This window comes from Haliotis rubra, unplaced genomic scaffold (genome assembly GCF_003918875.1).
Source record: "Haliotis rubra isolate DU_JTF1 unplaced genomic scaffold, ASM391887v1 Scf54, whole genome shotgun sequence".
Taxonomy (NCBI): Eukaryota; Metazoa; Mollusca; class Gastropoda; order Lepetellida; family Haliotidae; genus Haliotis; species Haliotis rubra.
The window spans coordinates 2,917,120-2,940,861 of NW_025767235.1; the positions used below are offsets into that span (position 1 = coordinate 2,917,120).

Below are 23,742 nucleotides of genomic sequence, written 5' to 3' on the forward strand. Positions count from 1 at the left end.
ATGGTATAACAGTACTAGGTGTAGCATATGACTGTTATAGAACAGTGATGTCCACAACACGATGGTATAACAGTACTGGATGTAGTATATGACTGTTATAGAACAGTGATGTCTACAACACGATGGTATAACATTGCTAGGTGTAGTATATGACTGTTATAGAACAGTGATGTCCACAACACGATGGTATAACAGTACTGGGTGTAGCATATGGCTGTTATAGAACAGTGATGTCTACAACACGATGGTATAACAGTACTGGGTGTAGCATATGACTATTATAGAACAGTGATGTCTACAACACGATGGTATAACAGTACTGGATGTAGCATATGACTGTTATAGAACAGTGATGTCTACAACACGATGGTATAACAGTACTGGGTGTAGCATATGGCTGTTATAGAACAGTGATGTCCACAACACGATGGTATAACAGTACTGGATGTAGCATATGACTGTTATAGAACAGTGATGTCCACAACACGATGGTATAACAGTACTAGGTGTAGTATATGACTGTTATAGAACAGTGATGTCCACAACACGATGGTATAACAGTACTGGATGTAGCATATGACTGTTATAGAACAGTGATGTCCACAACACGATGGTATAACAGTACTAGGTGTAGCATATGACTGTTATAGAACAGTGATGTCCACAACACGATGGTATAACAGTACTGGGTGTAGCATATGACTATTATAGAACAGTGATGTCCACAACACGATGGTATAACAGTACTGGATGTAGCATATGACTGTTATAGAACAGTGATGTCCACAACACGATGGTATAACAGTACTGGGTGTAGCATATGGCTGTTATAGAACAGTGATGTCCACAACACGATGGTATAACAGTACTGGATGTAGCATATGACTGTTATAGAACAGTGATGTCCACAACACGATGGTATAACAGTACTGGGTGTAGCATATGACTGTTATAGAACAGTGATGTCCACAACACGATGGTATAACAGTAGTACTGGATGTAGCATATGACTGTTATAGAACAGTGATGTCCACAACACGATGGTATAACAGTACTGGATGTAGCATATGACTGTTATAGAACAGTGATGTCCACAACACGATGGTATAACAGTACTGGGTGTAGCATATGACTGTTATAGAACAGTGATGTCTACAACACGATGGTATAACAGTACTGGTGATGTATGGCATATGTAGCATATATGCTGTTATAGAACAGTGATGTCCACAACACGATGGTATAACAGTACTGGATGTAGCATATGACTGTTATAGAACAGTGATGTCCACAACACGATGGTATAACAGTACTGGATGTAACATATGGCTGTTATAGAACAGTGATGTCCACAACACGATGGTATAACAGTACTGGGTGTAGCATATGGCTGTTATAGAACAGTGATGTCCACAACACGATGGTATAACAGTACTGGGTGTAGCATATGACTGTTATAGAACAGTGATGTCCACAACACGATGGTATAACAGTACTGGGTGTAGTATATGACTATTATAGAACAGTGATGTCCACAACACGATGGTATAACAGTACTGGGTGTAGCATATGGCTGTTATAGAACAGTGATGTCCACAACACGATGGTATAACAGTACTGGATGTAGCATATGACTGTTATAGAACAGTGATGTCCACAACACGATGGTATAACAGTACTGGATGTAGCATATGACTGTTATAGAACAGTGATGTCCACAACACGATGGTATAACAGTACTGGATGTAGCATATGGCTGTTATAGAACAGTGATGTCTACAACACGATGGTATAACAGTACTGGATGTAGTATATGACTATTATAGAACAGTGATGTCTACAACACGATGGTATAACAGTACTGGGTGTAGCATATGACTGTTATAGAACAGTGATGTCCACAACACGATGGTATAACAGTACTGGGTGTAGCATATGGCTGTTATAGAACAGTGATGTCTACAACACGATGGTACAACAGTACTGGGTGTAGCATATGACTGTTATAGAACAGTGATGTCTACAACACGATGGTATAACAGTACTAGGTGTAGTATATGACTGTTATAGAACAGTGATGTCCACAACACGATGGTATAACAGTACTGGATGTAGCATATGACTGTTATAGAACAGTGATGTCCACAACACGATGGTATAACAGTACTAGGTGTAGTATATGACTGTTATAGAACAGTGATGTCCACAACACGATGGTATAACAGTACTGGGTGTAGCATATGGCTGTTATAGAACAGTGATGTCTACAACACGATGGTATAACAGTACTGGGTGTAGCATATGGCTGTTATAGAACAGTGATGTCTACAACACGATGGTACAACAGTACTGGGTGTAGCATATGACTGTTATAGAACAGTGTTGTCTACAACACGATGGTATTACAGTACTAGGTGTAGTATATGACTATTATAGAACAGTGATGTCCACAACACGATGGTATAACAGTACTGGATGTAGCATATGACTGTTATAGAACAGTGATGTCTACAACACGATGGTATAACAGTACTAGGTGTAGTATATGACAATTATAGAACAGTGATGTCCACAACACGATGGTATAACAGTACTAGGTGTAGTATATGACAATTATAGAACAGTGAGGTCCACTACACGATGGTATAACAGTACTAGGTGTAGTATATGACAATTATAGAACAGTGAGGTCCACTACACGATGGTATAACAGTACTAGGTGTAGTATATGACAATTATAGAACAGTGAGGTCCACTACACGATGGTATAACAGTACTAGGTGTAGTATATGACAATTATAGAACAGTGATGTCCACTACACGATGGTATAACAGTACTGGATGTAGCATATGACTGTTATAGAACAGTGATGTCTACAACACGATGGTATAACAGTACTAGGTGTAGTATATGACTGTTATAGAACAGTGATGTCCACTACACGATGGTATAACAGTACTAGGTGTAGCATATGACTGTTATAGAACAGTGATGTCCACAACACGATGGTATAACAGTACTGGATGTAGCATATGACTGTTATAGAACAGTGATGTCCACAACACGATGGTATAACAGTACTGGATGTAGCATATGGCTGTTATAGAACAGTGATGTCCACAACACGATGGTATAACAGTACTGGGTGTAGCATATGGCTGTTATAGAACAGTGATGTCCACTACACGATGGTATAACAGTACTGGATGTAGCATATGACTGTTATAGAACAGTGATGTCTACAACACGATGGTATAACAGTACTAGGTGTAGTATATGACAATTATAGAACAGTGATGTCTACAACACGATGGTATAACAGTACTAGGTGTAGCATATGACTGTTATAGAACAGTGATGTCCACAACACGATGGTATAACAGTACTGGATGTAGCATATGACTGTTATAGAACAGTGATGTCCACAACACGATGGTATAACAGTACTGGATGTAGCATATGACTGTTATAGAACAGTGATGTCCACAACACGATGGTATAACAGTACTGGGTGTAGCATATGGCTGTTATAGAACAGTGATGTCCACTACACGATGGTATAACAGTACTAGGTGTAGCATATGACTGTTATAGAACAGTGAGGTCCACAACACGATGGTATAACAGTACTGGATGTAGCATATGACTGTTATAGAACAGTGATGTCTACAACACGATGGTATAACAGTACTAGGTGTAGCATATGACTGTTATAGAACAGTGATGTCCACTACACGATGGTATAACAGTACTGGATGTAGCATATGACTGTTATAGAACAGTGATGTCCACAACACGATGGTATAACAGTACTGGATGTAGCATATGACTGTTATAGAACAGTGATGTCTACAACACGATGGTATAACAGTACTAGGTGTAGTATATGACAATTATAGAACAGTGATGTCCACAACACGATGGTATAACAGTACTGGATGTAGCATATGACTGTTATAGAACAGTGATGTCTACAACACGATGGTATAACAGTACTAGGTGTAGTATATGACAATTATAGAACAGTGATGTCCACAACACGATGGTATAACAGTACTAGGTGTAGTATATGACAATTATAGAACAGTGATGTCTACAACACGATGGTATAACAGTACTAGGTGTAGTATATGACAATTATAGAACAGTGATGTCTACAACACGATGGTACAACAGTACTAGGTGTAGTATATGACAATTATAGAACAGTGATGTCCACTACACGATGGTATAACAGTACTAGGTGTAGTATATGACTGTTATAGAACAGTGATGTCCACAACACGATGGTATAACAGTACTAGGTGTAGTATATGACTGTTATAGAACAGTGATGTCCACTACACGATGGAACAACAGTACTAGGTGTAGTATATGACTGTTATAGAACAGTGATGTCTACAACACGATGGTATAACAGTACTAGGTGTAGTATATGACTGTTATAGAACAGTGATGTCTACAACACGATGGTATAACATTGCTAGGTGTAGTATATGACAATTATAGAACAGTGATGTCCACTACACGACGGAACAACAGTTTACGGTGTAGATACTGTTGCAGAAGCCTCGTCGACCGATGGTGTGAGTGACTTATGCTCTCGGGAATATTCTGTTAACGTTGTACAATACTGGTATAATTGTGGATGTTATTGCCATCAATCAACATCCAGCTGGCCCATTATCTCAATTTAGAAACAAGTTAACTAATCGTTGATCTGTTCCGGAAATAGAAGCTGATGGTAAATATAGATTTGCCATGACTGCGCTCCTTATGAAGACTGCCAATTCCGACAACAATGGGTAATACAATGTCAACACACAAAGTCAAAGTATAAATAGACTGCAAAATTCGATGTAATCATAAAGCGATTTAGCCCTAAACGCAAACATAAATCATCAAGATTATTACGCAAAGCCGCCTTGTCGTGTTCACTGAAGTAAGGGGGCTTCGAATAATAGATTAGTCCTATGTTTGTATACGAGAGCGTATTCATTGAAACAGTTGCATCAACTATGTTTATGATGACGAAAATACTTAATTTTAGAACGACCACAAAACAACCTCATTAATTTCAACTCGCACCGCCCACGGCCGTGACACAAACAGACCCAGTCCAGCTATATCTCCCGTTTGTCACACGTGGGGTCGCTAACAAGAGAAATTGGTGTACGTGCGTTGAGTGGCTGTTGCCTCGTTCATTCTGTTCGTAAGTTGAGTAAATAAACAGCAAATGAAGCTTTCCATTCTAAGGGTTTCAGTATTTGACAGCGTTAGAAAATACATCTGAATGACATATTACTTAGTGTGGGGCTGCCGGCCGAGATGTTAGTACTAGGTGTGTTGTCCATGTGTAAGACCTCGCATGGGGACAGTGAGTGCGTGAACTGGGTTTCATCAATATTGCAGTAATACCATTGTGTATGTACGTCAATGTCTCTTCCCGTCATTGTGTGACAGCTGAGGCCAACCCTGTGTGACATGGGTGGGTGACGTTTATTGACTACACAGCAAGGATAAGTTGCGGACAAACCTGGAAATATAATTGGAACGAACCTGGATTCAAAGCACTCACCACCTCCCCCAACCCCACCACCCAAAACACAACAAAAATACGAAAAACTTAAAAAGATATATAATTTCATTTTTTTTTTCAAAAAACATAAAAAAACTAATCAATGAAAATCAAAGAAAACCAGAAGAAACAAAAACAAAATTGCAACACATCGTACCCCGATACCGGGATCGTTGGTCACAACACCAAGCACTGACCAGTGTGTTGGGTACAGACTCGATTATTGACAGGCCTCAATGTATGGCCCAAATAACAATAATGATTGCGGCGTCAAACAACGAACTCAAACTGTTGTCACACACACACCAAGCACATCGTCCATTCAGCATCCACCGGTACATCGTCCATTCAGCATGCACCGGTACATCACACACAATATCCCCACATTTTGTTCGAGGAAAGTCAGAGGTGAAGACACCCAGTTTCACTGATGTGACCCACGTATACGTACACGCACGATAGTGTGCGAACTTGTTTAGTCATTCATCGATGCAGGCAACGGGAACATCGGTTTATTCATCCTCACTCAAAGATCGATGTACGGCTCTGTTTAATTACCCATTACTGACCTGAAGTGTTCAGAGTGCCGTCACCAATTGATTCGCTAAGATCTTACCTACAGAATTATGAATATACAGAAGGCCTATAGATCCCGCTTTAGCGTCGGATCTTGTATTACCTTTATACAATATATCATAAAAGTGTTGTGTGCTATTAATTCAGCAAAACTATGTAATACCTACTTATGTAGAAATAGCATAATTGAATAACACTGACGTAAGATGAACCATTAAAATTATACTGTCGCTGTCTGGAAAATTGGTTGTTAGTTAAAGTTCTAAAACGGAGGTGGTGAAACTGATATTTTAAATTCTAGAAGATAACGCAAAACCAGAAGATTAATTCCTCCCATATACGCGTGTTCTGTTCCTTATACTCCCTCCAACGTAGGAGGAATATATATAGCAGTTAACATTTAGCCAGTTAATGCAAGGTGCAGATGAAAACAGAACTCTAAGGTGGTCAATACTCACATATGAATATTAAGAGAACGTAACAAAAGTTGATTAACAATCAAGTGCTATTTTCGCTGTCTGTAGAGAAGGCCTAATATAGTGCATGAGCTGAATTAGGGAAGTGTGATTTTGCATGTGTTCCCGACTGAATGTGTTCCCGACTGAATGTTTGACCTGACTGAATGTTTGACCATATTGATTGTGTGACCTGACTGAATCTGTGACTTGACTGAATCTGTGACTTGACTGAATCTGTGACTTGACTGAATCTGTGACTTGACTGAATCTGTGACTTGACTGTGACCTGACTGAATGTGTGACCTGACTGAATGTGTGACCTGGCTGAATGTGTGATCTGACTGAATGTTTGACTTGACTGAATGTGTGACCTGACTGAATGTGTGACCTGACTAAATGTGTGACCTGTCAGAATGTGTGACCTGACTGAATGTGTGACCTGACTAAATGTGTGACCTGTCAGAATGTTTGACCTGACTGAATGTTTGACCTGACTGAATGTGTGACCTGACTGAATGTGTGACCTGACTGAATGTTTGACCTGACTGAATGTTTGACCTGACTGAATGTTTGACCTGACTGAATGTGTGACCTGACTGAATGTGTGACCTGACTGAATGTTTGACCTGACTGAATGTTTGACCTGACCTGACTGAATGTTTGACCTGACTGAATGTGACCTGACTGAATGTGTGACCTGACTGAATGTGTGACCTGACTGAATGTGTGACCTGACTGAATGTGTGACCTGACTGAATGTGTGACCTGACTGAATGTGTGACCTGACTGAATGTGTGACCTGACTGAATGTGTGACCTGACTGAATGTGTGACCAGACTGAATGTGTGACCTGGACTGAATGTGTGACCTGACTGATGTGTGACCTGACTGTGACTGAATGTGACCTGACTGAATGTGTGACCTGGATGAATGTGACTCTGGATCTGAATGTGTGATCTGAACTGAATGTGTGACCTGACTGAATGTGTGACCTGGATGTGTGATCTGACTGAATGTGTGACCTGGCTGAATGTGTGACATGGATGTGTGATCTGACTGAATGTGTGACCTGGTTGAATGTGTGATCTGACTGAATGTGTGACCTGGCTGAATGTGTGACCTTCATGTGCGTCCATGACGTTCTGTAACGTCGTTCTCGACGGACGGTACACAAAACCATCTGACAGTCACTGTACGTCTCAACACATAATTTAAATTCTTCGCTGATATACCTATACACAACCTTGGCACACAGACCACTACTAGACGGGCCTCTGATGTAAAAAGCAGACCAACTCGACACAGTAGGACACACCGCAGCCGTCACGACGACCCCTCCCCAGCACAGAAAACCTCACAGCGACGATGGACCTGGATTCGGAATGTCGACATTTGTATGAACCCGACCTGAGCGGTATAATGTTTGTACATTATATATTTTCCCCAGTAATGTGTTTATAGCATGAGACAAAATACAACTATGCCGCATTAAACTCAAACAAAACAAACACATTGCATGCGTATTGGGCCACCTGATGGGGGTCTACTTAGCCTAGAGTCATGGGATAGTATTGCTTGTTTACGACAGAGCAAGTGAAGAACTTCCTGGTTGCTACTAAGTAAAACACCATGTCTCATTCAAAATGCTTTCGCATCACAACAGACCATCAAAGAGGTCGCTGTGCAGGAGGCGGCATCAGACAACCACTCGTCTGCCATGTTCATATAATACATGCACACAGCCACAAATCTGAGCACATATATCCTCATGATCTGAAATACACACACACACGCACGCACGTGTATATATATATATATATCTATATCTATATCTATATCTATATATATGTATATATATATATATATATATATATATATATATATATATATATATATATATATATATATTGCATAGATAAATAAAAACAGAATGCCTTTTTCTCCAACATGTTTCGTTCTTTACTCTTCTGTTATTTATGACTGAACACTTGTACTACTTTGGACATTTTGTGCGTATATATATATATATATATATATATATATATATATATATATCTATATCTATATATATCTATATATATATATATATATATTCAAGGTTCAGGAAATCCACAAAATAATTACACAAAGCAAATTTCTATTTATGTATGTACTACAGTACACTGCTGGTAAACACCCTGACATGGTGACATGAATGATATTTGCAAAAGTTATCACGCCCAGTGGAATGTTTCCCAGTTGAACATCAAAAGGCCCTTTAATGTGATAATCTTACAACACAGCGTGTCTGTATGAGCCGCATGGTCCCTATCCGGGATACAGTGCAATACAAGGCAGCTTTAAACGGGCAGTATTTCTCAGTTCAAAAGTGGAGACAATTGATTTTTCTCACCCGGCTATTGACTAATTTGTAAGATTCCAACATCTAAGGGAAGTTCATTGCTGCAGAGTACAGGTCAATAAGTAATCAACGCTGGTTTGCCATCACGATATAGGTGTGACTTCGCTGGCTAGTGATTGTCTTCGTCTGCATTAATTAGTTACGTGTGTAACTACGTGAACGACACTGATCACTCTCCTGGCCTGGAGGGTCGTGCACGACAGTTCAAACACGACATTTAGTATTTACTCACATGTAATCGTTCGGACTGAGTTTCCAGTATTCACTCAATCGTAATGAGTCTGTTGTTCCCCGGCCATGTTTGGTAGCAGTGCTGTTTGTACGTTCTTACAACAAGCAAGAGACAGCTCTGTTCTTGCAACAAACGAGATGCAGCTCTGTTCTTACAACAAGCGAGAGACAACTCTGTTCTTACAACAAGCGAGTGACAGCTCTGTTCTTACAACAAGCGAGAGACAGCTCTGTTCTTACAGCAAGCGAGAGACAGCTCTGTTCTTACAACAAGCGAGAGACAGCTCTGTTCTTACAACAAGCGAGAGACAGCTCTGTTCTTGCAACAAACGAGATGCAGCTCTGTTCTTACAACAAGTGAGAGACAGCTCTGTTCTTACAACAAGCGAGAGACAGCTCTGTTCTTGCAACAAGCGAGATGCAGCTCTGTTCTTACAACAAGCGAGACACAGCTCTGTTCTTACAACAAGCGAGAGACAGCTCTGTTCTTACAACAAGCGAGATACAGATCTGTTCTTGCAACAAGCGAGACACAGCTCTGTTATTACAACAGGCAAGAGACAGTTCTGTTCTTACAACAAGCGAGAGACAGCTCTGTTCTTACAACGAGAGACACAGCTCTGTTCTTACAACAAGCAACAGACAGTTCTGTTCTTACAACAAGCGAGACACAGCTCTGTTCTTACAACAAGCGAGACACAGCTCTGTTATTACAACAAGAGAGACACAGCTCTGTTCTTACAACAAGAGAGACACAGCTCTGTTCTTACAACATGCGAGAGACAGCCCTGTTCTTACAACAAGAGAGACACAGCTCTGTTCTTACAACATGCGAGAGACAGCTCTGTTCTTACAACAAGAGAGACACAGCTCTGTTCTTACAACAAGAGAGACACAGCTCTGTTCTTACAACAAGCGAGAGACAGCTCTGTTCTTACAACAAGCGAGAGACAGCTCTGTTCTTACAACAAGCGAGATACAGCCCTGTTCTTACAACAAGCGAGAGACAGCTCTGTTCTTACAACAAGCGAGACACAGCTCTGTTTTTACTAGTGAAAGATCTGTTGTGCATTAATCACTGAAGGAGATTTCGGATTGTTTGCCAACATTTGATCAGAATGTATAGATTAGTAATAAAATATCGACATGCCAGCTGTAAAAAACTACTTTGGATAATTATAATTAGGCTTTGGATATTAATTGTATCATTGAGGACTACTATACCATCATACATTTTTTCACGATGGTGGATGTCTTGTTACACTGACGTAAAGCAGCGGGGTCAAAGTCTCATGACGAGTTGTTTCCTTATCCAGAACCAGGCATTGCACAATCCTAATCCAGCAGGCCTTCAACAGTAACCACAAATACCTGACAGCACACCCTGCTACCCGACAACACACCCAGCTACCCCAGACCTATATGTGCTGGACATTGTGTCGAGGTGACCTCTCGTGTACGTACAAACATGCTTGTCGCGTCATCTCGTTGACGGCACTCTACGTGAGATGTTGCAGCTGCATGGGCGACGTAAAGCATGGGATAACGACATAGACAGACAGACAGCGAGGTTTGGCAATGCAAATAAGCTGTATCATATAGACCTGCCTGGGTCAACCCGAGTCTTAGGCTAACCACACCCTCTCCTCACTGCTTCGTCTGCATCTGGCCTGTAAGACGTAACTCACATTGCGACAGACTGGCAATTAATCGATCGTACAGGAAGTGGCACCAAAGCAGAAATCGATGTCACAGTGGCTGGTTAAACCTTACCAGAAACTGTCTGGACGATCCTCTGGTGCGTGAGGTAAAGTGCTTTGGACGTCGAGTCAAGATCCTTGCATAGTGCGTGCGTGCGTTCGTGCGTCCGTGTATTTGGGTGTGTCGTGCTTTAACTTGGATACCCCAGACAGAGTGTACTGACGAGTAGGTCAGGTAGTGTTTGATCCCTTAAACACGAGTGAAAGGCATTTTGTAGCAAGCACCATCTGTAAACGTCTTTTCTAATGACGTGGTCGGGAATCGAACCCCGACCATTCGCTCTCCAGGGAGACGGTGTATCAACTGTTTGATGGAGGCTGTCGAATCAACTTGTAACGTATCCTGCCTAAGCCTTGTCAGACATGTTATATTCGATAAACTAGCTGAACAGTAATGCACACTTAATGTCAAAACAACTGGTCTTAAAAATAATGAAATAGGTCAAGCGTTATGACGTTACTATCCACGAGTGTCAAGGGCCACATTGTTCAGACAGAGGAACACACTAACCTACATGCCATACATGCCTGTGTAGTGTAAGTCAAGCCTGGCCACATTTTGCGTTACTTGAATACGCGAGTGAGTGAGTGGGTTTAGTTTTACGCCGCTTTAGCAATATTCCAGCAATATCACGGAGGGGGACAGCAGAAATGGGCTTCACACATTGTACCCATGTAGGGAATCGAACCCGGGTCTTCGGCGTGACGAGCGAACGCTTTAACCACTACTCCACCGCCCCTTACTTGAATAGGACCGCATGTATGTACTGCAAACGGTATCGCAGATCTATAGCCGAAGATGTGTTTTTCTTGCTCTATCGGAGAAACATAGAACATACACTTGCAAAGCTCATGTTATCCATTATGTTTAAAAATATGCACGTTTCCAACTTGGCGACGCGCATAGTTCTGTCATGACGAACACGCACGTGCGGTACCAGGAGGAGCAGGGTGATCTCAATCAGCATACATGCATGCTAGTGCACCTGTACATCTGTGGGGACCTCTCCATTTGTTCATTTGATAGAAACATGGTATATTACTATCAAATACTTTAAGCATCCCCAACTGGTCACATGTTTATCGGCTTGATTATAATGTAACAGCTATACCAAGAAGTTCAAGTTCACCCGAGTGAGTGAGTATGGTTTTACGCCGCTTTTAGCAATATTCCAGCAACATCACGGCGGGGGACACCAGAAATGGGCTTCACACATTGTGCCCATGTGGGGAATCGAACCCGGGTCTTCGGCGTGACGCGCCAACGCTTTAACCATTAGGCCACCCCACCGCCCCAAGTTCACCCGATGCTTTATCTGATTATAGTTAATCTCTTATGAGCAAATTCGAATGTCATTAATCTAGAACAAATCAGATAATACGCACTTTTAAGAGCTCCAGCGTTTTAGTCGATGTAACATTACGTCCGTGGAGTCGATAGATGCCATGAATAAAATCTGAATTTCAACAAGCGCAATAACTGCGATAAGGAGACTTACAACAAATCAGAACATAACTGATAACTCTCTAAAACGATTCTATCATAAATATTCAAATTGAAATACTCATCCAGCGTCATATAACTCTCAAAATGGGCGACATAGTGTGAAACTATTACGTCCACAATTATTGGGAGTGAAACTTGGGAAGAGGAAAACTAGATTACAACATTTGTATTGAATCAATATCAATATCGCATGAGAGCCCACTTCCTGGTCAGTCGCAAACTACGCATTCAATACATCTCTTTATCTCCATTGTTTGTAATGAATATTCAGTCAGGCAAAACCTACAACGTCCCAGAAGTAACCCGGACCACAGTGGAATAAATATACATAATATCGCATGGTGTTGTAGTTGGTTATCATCACGTGCCGACTAACAGAGACTGTACAACTGACTGACTGAGTTTAGTTTAACGCCGCTTTTAGCAATATTCCAGCAATATCACGACGGGGGACACCAGAAATGGGCTTAACACATTATGCCCATGTGGGGAATCGAACCCGGGTCTTCGGCGTGACGAGCCAACGCTTTAACCACTAGGCTACCCCACCGCCCCTGAGAGACTGTACAAACACTGTACGGTATCTGGTGGTTGCCCGGTGACTAACAGAGACCGTATACACACTGTACGGTATCTGGTGGTTTCCCGGTGACTTACAGAGACCGTATACACACTGTACGGTATCTGGTGGTTGCCCGGTGACTTACAGAGACCGTATACACACTGTACAGTATCTGGTGGTTGCCCGGTCACTAACAGAGACCGTATACACACTGTACAGTATCTAGTGCTTGGCTAGTATTTTTTTTTTTTGTTGCTTAACGCCGCACAATCCAATTATCAACATCATGAGCATCGATGTACGCAAATAGGATGGATGACAGCTTGGCTAGTGACTGAAAATGCCCGTGAACACACTGTACAGTACATATTGACTGGCTGGTGACTGACAGTCCGTATACACTGTACAGCATCTAGTGGCTGAGAGATGTCTACCCTGATCTACCCTGATGAACAGCCACCCTCACTGACTCACTCCGAGACAACAACCGGGTCACCTCCATCCCCCTGACGTACTCGAACCCGATCACTGAGCTTGACGAGCGAACGCTTTTACTGCTGGGCAACCCGGTCACCCAGTTAGCTCCTCTCACAGACCTGAGTAACCATAAATCTTTCTGCCTCTGAATCCGGTGGGCTGTCGTATTGAAGGTCACCTAGGAACAATCATTGTTCCACATCCGGCAAACAGATGGTTGCCCACAAGCAGAGGGTCATGACGAATCATGCGATCCGTGGCATGGTTTCATACAATAATCAAATCACGAAAACAAAGAGAATATACTCTATAAAGGTGAGACCGTTACGAGGCAGGTGAGCTGAAGACGTTCCTACAAATTACAGGAACGCGCCTCTACTGATATACTGATGTGGCCAGTGGAGATTTCGGGTGGGAATACGGCCCCAAAAGACCCCAACATCCCATGCTTGTCAACCCGTCACTGGATTGTATGGTCTGGAGACGAGTATTTACATCATCCGTAGATTATTGCTGGGTGCAGTTTATGACAGAGAAATAAACTGATATACTCTAAAACGGTTTAGTCTGTATTCGCCTACATCTCATTTCGCCTACATCCCATTTCGCATACAAAAACAATGTAGGCTAATTGGGATTAGAAAATGCACCCCTACTCTTATAATGAACCTGACTCACTGGTCAGTGCCATACTAATTAGGTAAATCTTCCAAATTATCCTTACTCATGTCTGAATTACTTTTTAACGACACACATTTTGGAAAAAGTAAGCATGAAAGGACAATGAATATTAAATATTTTTTTGACGAAATTGGACTTAGTTATATCTGGAATTCCTAAAATTTTGAAAAATTGAATAAACTAAAAATTACAGTTATATGTAAACTAGAAGATGCGTATAAGCAAGTGTGGTTGTCTACGGTAGAACATTCACCAAAAGGTATCTTATATAACTCCTTATCTAACTTAAGGTTGAGTAAATATTGGGGTATTTAAATGATAATTGTTCAAAGGCATTGTTAAGTTATGAAACAGCAAATCATAACTTACCCATTGAAACAGGCCGCTGTCCAGAGCAATATTCAAAAACGTGATAGAATATGTAAACTTTGTAATGGGAACGACATTGGGGATGAATCTCATTATTTATTTATTTGTTCTCACTTTATAAATGCAAGAGTTAAATATTTAAAGCCATTTTTTCATTCCAAACCAAATTTTCATAAATGTATACATTATTCAATAACAATCAGAAAGGTATTCTTAGAAAACTCTGTTTATTCTGTAATATTATCATAAATGTTTTTAAGAATCTTCGGTAAGAATACTCCATCTAAATATTTCTATTATCTTTATGCAATTTATTTGCAATCTATATTTATATATATAAAATGCATTACTTATTCATCTGTATATATGAAATATTCGACTGCACATACATCGTTTATAACTATATGAATATATTTAATTGTAACATATATGTAACCTCATATGCCGCTGTCTGCGGCCTGAGTTGAACTAAAGTTCAGTTCAGTTCAGTTAAAATAAGATGAAAGGGATTAATGCACAAGCTAAATTGTAAAAGCAATGATGATATGTAGTTAATGTCTCACTGTAAAATACTCAGTTGTTATAAGGATATGTAGTGTTGTTATAAGGATATGTAGTGTTGTTATAAGGATATGTAGTGTTGTTATAAGGATATGTAGTGGAGTAAAGAGGATTGGTGCATCCACTAAGAAGTTCAAACAAGGTTTTAATAAAATAACAGTGTAAATAAATAACAGACAAATAACAGAAATAAATTCTTTAAAAAATGTCTTTTTGTCCTTCAAGTACTTCAACTAGAAGAGTCCGCTTTTAGATCATAGGGGTGCCACTCGTTTATCATTGCGTAATCAACAGTCAACAGACCATGAAATGTTGTTTTAAGACTGTAGGCGAAATGAGAACATGCCCTCTAAAACATGAGAAGTGAGTTAATCATTAGCAGTTAATAGCATGATATAGAAAGTCTCTTCAGCGTCTTGGTTCATGCACACACACACACACACACACACACACACACACACACACACACACACACACACACACACACACACACACACACACACATACATATACATACATACATATATGCATGTTTGAACTCATGTAGAAGGATGACATTATAAAGGCACAATAAATGTATCAGATGTGACAAAAGCTTTTATTTGAATGTCACGCAACACATGTCCGTGACGAGGCGTTATATACACATCACAGGCTTCAAAGAACAAAGAGGAATGGCCGACAGTGATCGCGTCACACAGGTGCGTGTTCAACAGGATGCTGCATCTTACATTAACTCATTCATTCCTAGAATTGTCTGAAGCAAACATTTCATAAAACAGGAACTATATAATAACGACAATACTTGACTACCTGTATTCATGTATGTACTACAAGGGACTGTATACTGGACACAAGAGATGATAGTCAGGGGCTTTTATATACCAGGGCGCCGTTCCTCAAAGCGATCATACCGCTACGACAGTCGTAAGTCTATGTTAAACTATGGGAGTTACGATCATCTTAGCGCTACGATCGCTCTGTGGAACGAGGCTCAGGACCAAACAAAAATATAACATGTATATTTAATACTCGAAAACCAGTTCCCTAAGCGTTAGAAAATAACACACCAAAATATAAGAAAGCAAATGAACGTAGGATTATGTTTTCACAGACTGATTTAAGTTCCAACAGGTTAAACTACATAGGTAACAACGCGATATAAATGTGGAGGTGAAAGCACCAGGGGAGTGCGACACATGCTGCTGGCGAATCAAGTCGACTGAGCAGTTATCAATGTTAACAGTCGTGATATGGTTGTGTTGACAGGATAATGACATACTGCTGCGAGGATGGAGACACACCCGATGTCTACCTTGTACTGCTCGTCAGAACATCAAACCATTGTCATCATTGGAAGGAGCAGCAAGTGTATAGTACAGCATTAAAGTCAGCGGAAGGGTTTTACCTTAAGAAAATACTGTGCTTGTTCAATTTTATTTGTAAGCAATTATGTACAAAGTATATGTTTGTTGTTTAACGCTGCATTCAGCAATTTTCAAACTATATGACGGCGGTTTCGACCACACAATCCAGTGATCGACATCATAAGCGTCGATCTTTACAATTGGGATACCATGATGTGCAAGCGAACCCGTTAATTGCCTTTTACTACAAGCATGGGTTGCTAGAGACCAATTCTGACCCGGATATTCACGATGTACAAGGTATCAGTCTTCGTGAGTTGTGGGCAGCTACGGGCAGTTACAATGTGTAACTAGGACTGCTTCTTCAATGTGAAACCTCGACAGAACTCTCTTGACAGTGTGGACATTCGAACCCAGCGTAGGGAATGGTTAAACTGACTGATCTGGTGAATGTGTGTTGTGAAACGCCACACTCAGTAATATTCCAGCTATATGACAGCCTTCTGTAAATAATGGAGTCGGGACCAGGCAATCCAGTGATCGACATCATGAGCATCGACATCAATAATTTGGCTACGAAGATGTGTATCCACTAAGTCAACTATCCTGACAGGATATACCGTTTGCCTAAAGGAGTTGCTGAAGATCAGTTATAAACCGAATCTTCACGGACAAAATTGGAAATTGTTTATCGAAATTAAACTATATGCGTGAACCCGTGGATAGTTTAATGGAACAAACATTCCTCACTGAACTGGAGGATAGTTTAACGAAATACACCTGCACTTCAGAATGGATGAATGGTTTAACGAAATACACCTGCACGACAGAATGGATGAATGGTTTAACGAAATACACCTGCACGACAGAATGGATGAATGGTTTAACGAAATACACCTGCACGACAGAATGGATGAATGGTTTAACGAAATACACCTGCACGACAGAATGGATGAATGGTTTAACGAAATACACCTGCACTTCAGAATGGATGAATGGTTGAACGAAATACACCTGCACGACAGAATGGATGAATGGTTTAAGGAAATACACCTGCACGACAGAATGGATGTATGGTTTAACGAAATACACCTGCAAGACAGAATGGATGAATGGTTTAACGAAATACACCTGCACGACAGAATGGATGAATGGTTTAACGAAATACACCTGCACGACAGAATGGATGAATGGTTTAACGAAATACACCTGCACGACAGAATGGATGTATGGTTTAACGAAACACACCTGCAGGGCAGAATGGATGAATGGTTTAACGAAATACACCGGCACGACAGAATGGATGAATGGTTTAACGAAACACACCTGCACGACAGAATGGATGAATGGTTTAACGAAATACACTTAAGTGGCAGAGTGCTTGAATGGCCTGAATGCGTGACAGAATAGGTCTGATTGAACTGAATGGTTTAATGAAACAAACCTGTCTGACTGAACTGAATGGTGAATGGTTCAATGAAATAAACCTGTCTGATTGGACTAAACGGTGAATGGTTTAACCCTGAGAGCCCCACCAACACACCACGTGTGATCCCACTTACACGATGAATGCTTTGCATAAGCCACGTGTGTGTACGTGCATAGCGAGCAGTAAATATGCATCTTTTCTCGTCGACGAAACGTTGCGGTCGAGAGAATGTGTGAAGGGAAGCACCCGGCGTCGTGGCCGCAGCATGTGTAAGGCTGCCAGCATCTTCTGTACAATGTTGACATGCGAGACACCTACTACATTCCTGCACTGCAATAGTCATGGGAGGTCTTGCTCGACGACTCCGGTATATACCTGACCGCCCCTAGTCACACTATACTGAGTGAATGTGCTTCAACGCTCCCTGCTTCAGTACTGCGGTTATATCACGGCAGAAGCTCAAAGCAGAGACCATATAATAATCTATTATATGGTCTCTGCTCAAAGTAAGGCAGGTCTCAAACCTTAACCAATTTGGTGAAACCTACGACGCAGAGTGAGTGAGATCTGGGATTCTTGAGAACCATTATTGGAATCAGGTACATCTAAATAACCCAACATAGTACACTACTTGACATTTGATAGGCATATCTTCATACAGCAACAAACCCCGCGGGGGACATCCGTACAAGACACCTTCAAGCAGTCCGATCACTCGACCCTGCCGGACACTGAGAATACCCCATGGAAACGTTCACAAGTATATAACGATAAGCTCACCGTCTTGAACAAGCAATGAGTTTATTTATTTATCGGACTCCTAGGAGATACATGTCATAATCTTAACAATCATGTCCAAAGGATAAATAAACGATGTGTATTGTACACAACACGTCGACTGAATTAAACCACTCTTGTCCCCTGATCTCCTCAAATAACTCCATTACTGCACTCGGCTAGTGCAAAGCTTCTGTAGGTTTCACTCAAGGGGAAAAGATTTGCAGTGTTCGCCATGGGGCTCCGCTTGGTAAACTATTGACCATACACAAGCGTTGGAGATCGATATCATGACTCATACTGATGTAGGTGTGAGCTGTTCGGCTGCCTGAGACGCCGCGTTCCAGCAGCAACAGCAGTTATACAATGCTGAGTTGAACTCATATACAACGTTTTCGGTTATTCTATTTTTCATGAACAAATTCATTAACATTTGCTGGCCATAAAGCCATTGCCGTGTGGATGGCAGGTTTGGTTTTATGCCCACGAACTTCTGGTAAGAATCGAAACAGAAGGAATCGGGTGGCCGGATTCTGCGACTTCGTTGATTGCATAACATCGTGCCCGACGGTGTGGAACGATGATCATGACACCCATCTGTAGGCCATCCTGTTACAGCTGACATATTGCTTACTGAGGCGTAACACAACACCCTTTCACTCACACATTTAACCACGTGATGTATACATATGTAGATCAGGAACCAAGCACGAACACACGCCTGTGTTATAGGGTTGGTTTTTTGCCAACATATGTTACTGTTTGCTTTCATAGGACCACTTTATTATTATTATTTTTTAATTAAATTTATTATTAAATTTTAAATAATAATATAATAATAATAATTATAGGGTTGTTTTTGCCAACATATGTTACTGTTTGCTTTCACAGGACCACTTTAAAAACTATGAAAGGTGATATCGCGGCATAACGCGACAGGTGAATAACGTGACCGGCAATGTGGGCTCACCGCCATAATCCTGTAGTCATGCAGCCTCTGTATACGTAATTAAACTGTACCATGTTAGCCTGTTCAAATGTTCAAATGCAAATGTGAAATTGAAGATGACGTCTTGTGTGAGTTGGTCGCAAATGACTGGCAGTACCACTAGGTGCCCGCACCTCTATAATAGGCCGGCAGTGTACGTCAACTCACAAACATACACATTGTGTAAGAGAATATGAAATGTTAGGCATTGTGAAACTTGTCGATATTATTGTGGGTTAATGTTATGGGCGCCACAATAAAATGGCCTATATTGCATGTGTACTAAGAAGCGTGTAATGTACACAAGAATGTTCAGCCGTTTGGTGAGAAACAATCTCAAATAATATAATCATTATACTTGTTGGTTCGGTGGGTTTATATTAAATCAATATATTAAGCAAGTCAAATGTCCTCATGAAATAAACGGAAACTATTAGTTTCACAAAACCTCTGAACACCCAACCCGAAACTATGTGTCGTGACATGATACCCTTGTAATGTGTTTCAGTGACTGCTAGGTAGTGCGATGTATCACTGTCGCCTGGGATACAACAGTATGTTACACAGGGCCAGGTATCGAGGACGTCACTACATGCCCACCCACATACAGTGGCATCATATGTCTACATATATACTTATGTACCACGTGTCTATTTTCATATGATGTCTATCCGTATATAAGTAGGGTATAAGTAATATAAGTGTGTACACACACACACACACACACACACACACACACACACACACACACACATATATATATAAGGTCTATCCACATGCAAGTAGAGTATAAGTATATATAATACACACATAAACACACCTTGTCTATTAATGCAAAGCTTCAACACGTGTCCGTCTACATGCAGAGCAATATTCCAGCAACATCACGGCGGGGGACATCAGAAATGGGTGTCACATATTGTACCCATGTGAGGATTCGAAACCAGGTCTTCGGCGTGACGAGCCAACGCTTTGTCCACTGGGCTACCCCACCGCCCCGTGTCTATCTACAACTTGATTCAACACGTTTTTATGTACATCCAGATGAAAGACGTGTCTACCCATAACCTGATGTACATCCGGACATAACAAGTGTCTACCTATAACCAGATTTATCACTTGTTTGTCTACATCCAGATGCACTGCGTATCTAACCATAACCAGATTCAACACGTGTCAATCCACATTCAGATGTAACAAGTGACTACCTATCTCCAGATTCAACACGTGTCTATATACCTATGAATAACATGTCCGTCGATATTCAACTTCAATATATGTTCATAAACAAGTTTAAAACGTGTGATGTACGAGGTGTCTACATATACACAGCTCCAACACGTGTCTATACACGGACTTAACATGTGTGCATTCATATACAGATATATGAGGTGTCTATACATATACAGCTCAAACATGTGTCTGTACACGGTTTTAACACGTGTCCATTCATATACAGATGTACGAGATGTCTTCATATACAGATATATGGGAGGTGTCTACATATATACAGCTCAAACATGTGTCTGTACACGGTTTTAACACGTGTCCATTCATATACAGATGTACGAGATGTCTACATATACACAGCTCCAACACGTGTCTATACACGTGGCTGGGTCCATTAACGAGGTGTCTACATATATACAGTACCAACACGTCCATTCATATACAGATGTACGAGGTGTCTACATATACACAGCTCCAACACGTGTCTATACACGGATTTAAGGTGTCTACATATATGTGCATCCATATATAGATGTACGAGGTGTCTACATCCATATACAGCTCAAACATGTGTCAACACGTGTCTATACACGGGTTTAACACGTGTCCATTCATATACAGATGTATGAGGTGTCTACATGCATACATAGCCCCATATAACACGTGTCTGTACGTGTCCACAGATGTATGAGGTGTCTACATTAACACGTGTCCATTCATATACAGATGTACAGAGGTACGAGGTGTCTTCATATACACAGCTCCAACACGGGTTTAACCTGTGCATCCATCTTCAGATGTACGAGGTATCTACACATATACAGCCCCAACAGGTGTTCACTGAAACATCAAGATTATACAAATGGTCCAGGTGTTTCTACGTACATAGCTGAACCTAGTCTCACTCACATTTCGACACAATAGCATTCGCAGACTTGGCAAGTCCCTACATACATACTGATGTATTTTGGTGTATTTGGCGTGGAGCTGTAAAGACAAGACATTAGTGGTAGACATATGCATTATCAAACAGTGTGTACGTATATGTATAGGAAGATCCACCAAGCTGTGATATGGTGTCACACAACGGTGTTCAGAACCTACCGAGTGTCGGTCCGATCCCATATGTCGGGGTACATCGAAGGAGCGGTTGTGTCGGATCACAGGCCGTTCACGACGTCGTCTCTGGTTTGGGACCGACTGCGTCCTATGATGTGGTCCTCGGTTCATCTTGGATCACAGCTAGTACGGCTCTGTAGAACACGGATCCCACTGATAACGAACTGATCACTTCAACCAGGTGGATTCATGAACAAGCCCTAATCCTCAGTTAATCCACCGTCAATAATGCGCCAAACTATACAGGAAACGAATAATGAAAACTGTACCCTGGATTAGATTTTCCAGGTTAGAACACAGCCTAATACAAATGGGTCCTTGGCCTAGAATTAGCAGGTCATTCAGTTGCCACCAGTTTTTAACTTGGCAGAAAATAGATCCAGATGTTCTCGAGCAGACGACAATTCCACAACGAGGATCACGTAATGCACGAACAATGAACGCCACAATCAAATAAGAAAACACTACCAGACACTGCACAAACACTCACTGTAAACGCCAGTAACATATACAGAAGGACACTGAACACTTAGCCTTCAACACGCACTGAAAGGTGTCCATGTAATTCCTCAATCGACACCCCAATTGAACATGTAACTTTGAAATATCCGCGCCTGGTCTTCCTGCCGCGCGTCAGTATCGATTAATCGCCGAGGCCCTTCCTCAAAATAATCTAAACCCTGTCCTCACAATATCTCCGTGTAGACAGAAGTAACTCTTTATGTCCCACTTCTCAGTAAGCTCGGCTGTTTTCGTTCACAACACTGTAGTTTTGACTAGGCATGCTGTAGTGTTGCCGTCTCCGACGACGTCCATGTGAGTGTAGGTGTAAACATCACTGCGGGACTTCTGTGGAGCGAACAACACCATGCCTCCTTGTAAACGTTTCACTGTCATCAAGGAAGTACGTTTTTGTTAAGTCATTTGGCGCGTATCCCAAATCGAGCTTTTACACTGTCAGCCCAATTGTAATACAGGTCGACCGTCGTGTGAAGATTGAATTCAGGCGCTGCGGTATGGACTGTGAAGCAGTTGACTGCAGTGCCATTGAACACTGCGTAACACGAGAGAAGAGCCCGCTTGCCTCTGCAGTTGAAATCGTATGTGCATATACTTACGAGCGGAAAAGACAGATTTTCCCAAAGTCAGTCGTTGTTAATTCCTACTGAAACACTGCGACTGTTGTTGACGAGGTATTATACACGTCCGTGTTCAGATAACACAGGAGTTGAACGATTCATGCGTGTAGTATTTGTCAATTCGACGTCTGCATTGGGCAATTGAGTGGGGCCCATATAGGGAGAGATATTGTCTGCTCGGTAAATGCCGCAACTCTCAACTTCCTCAGCGAATGTTGGCGCAGTTGGATTGAGCTTGCAGTTGGAATGCTAAGGTGCACTACAAGTGTTGCAACGAACTCTCATAGGCTCAGTGAGCTCAAGATTGCAGCAGATTAGAGTGTCACAGGGAATACATCCATTGGCTGAGCAATCTATACAACGTTTCTTTCAGGTGACTAGGGATGTTAAAAGATCCTTCTTCTCAATAAACATATATGTAAATATATTACCGCTTCTGGAGGACATAACATTTAGGTTAGGTATCTGGTGACTATTTCATTTGATGGACCAAAGAAATTGATGTTTAGTGAAAACCGACCAAGATAATGT

At 41.2% G+C, this 23,742-nt stretch overlaps 1 protein-coding gene across 2 annotated transcripts in view; it reads right to left on the reverse strand.

The window, feature by feature from the left end:
- Positions 1–23,323, reverse strand: part of LOC124253397 (E3 ubiquitin-protein ligase NEDD4-like) — an 80,440-nt gene extending 57,117 nt beyond the window's left edge. Inside the window, exon 1 of one of the 2 annotated variants that reach the window (XM_046687150.1) lies at positions 22,058–23,323. In XM_046687150.1, the coding sequence (XP_046543106.1) occupies positions 22,058–22,183 (126 nt within the window). In that variant the 5' untranslated portion in view covers positions 22,184–23,323. The remainder of the gene's footprint in view (positions 1–22,057) is intronic. The other variant, XM_046687151.1, reaches the window with a different exon arrangement.
- Positions 23,324–23,742: the final 419 nt, after the last annotated feature.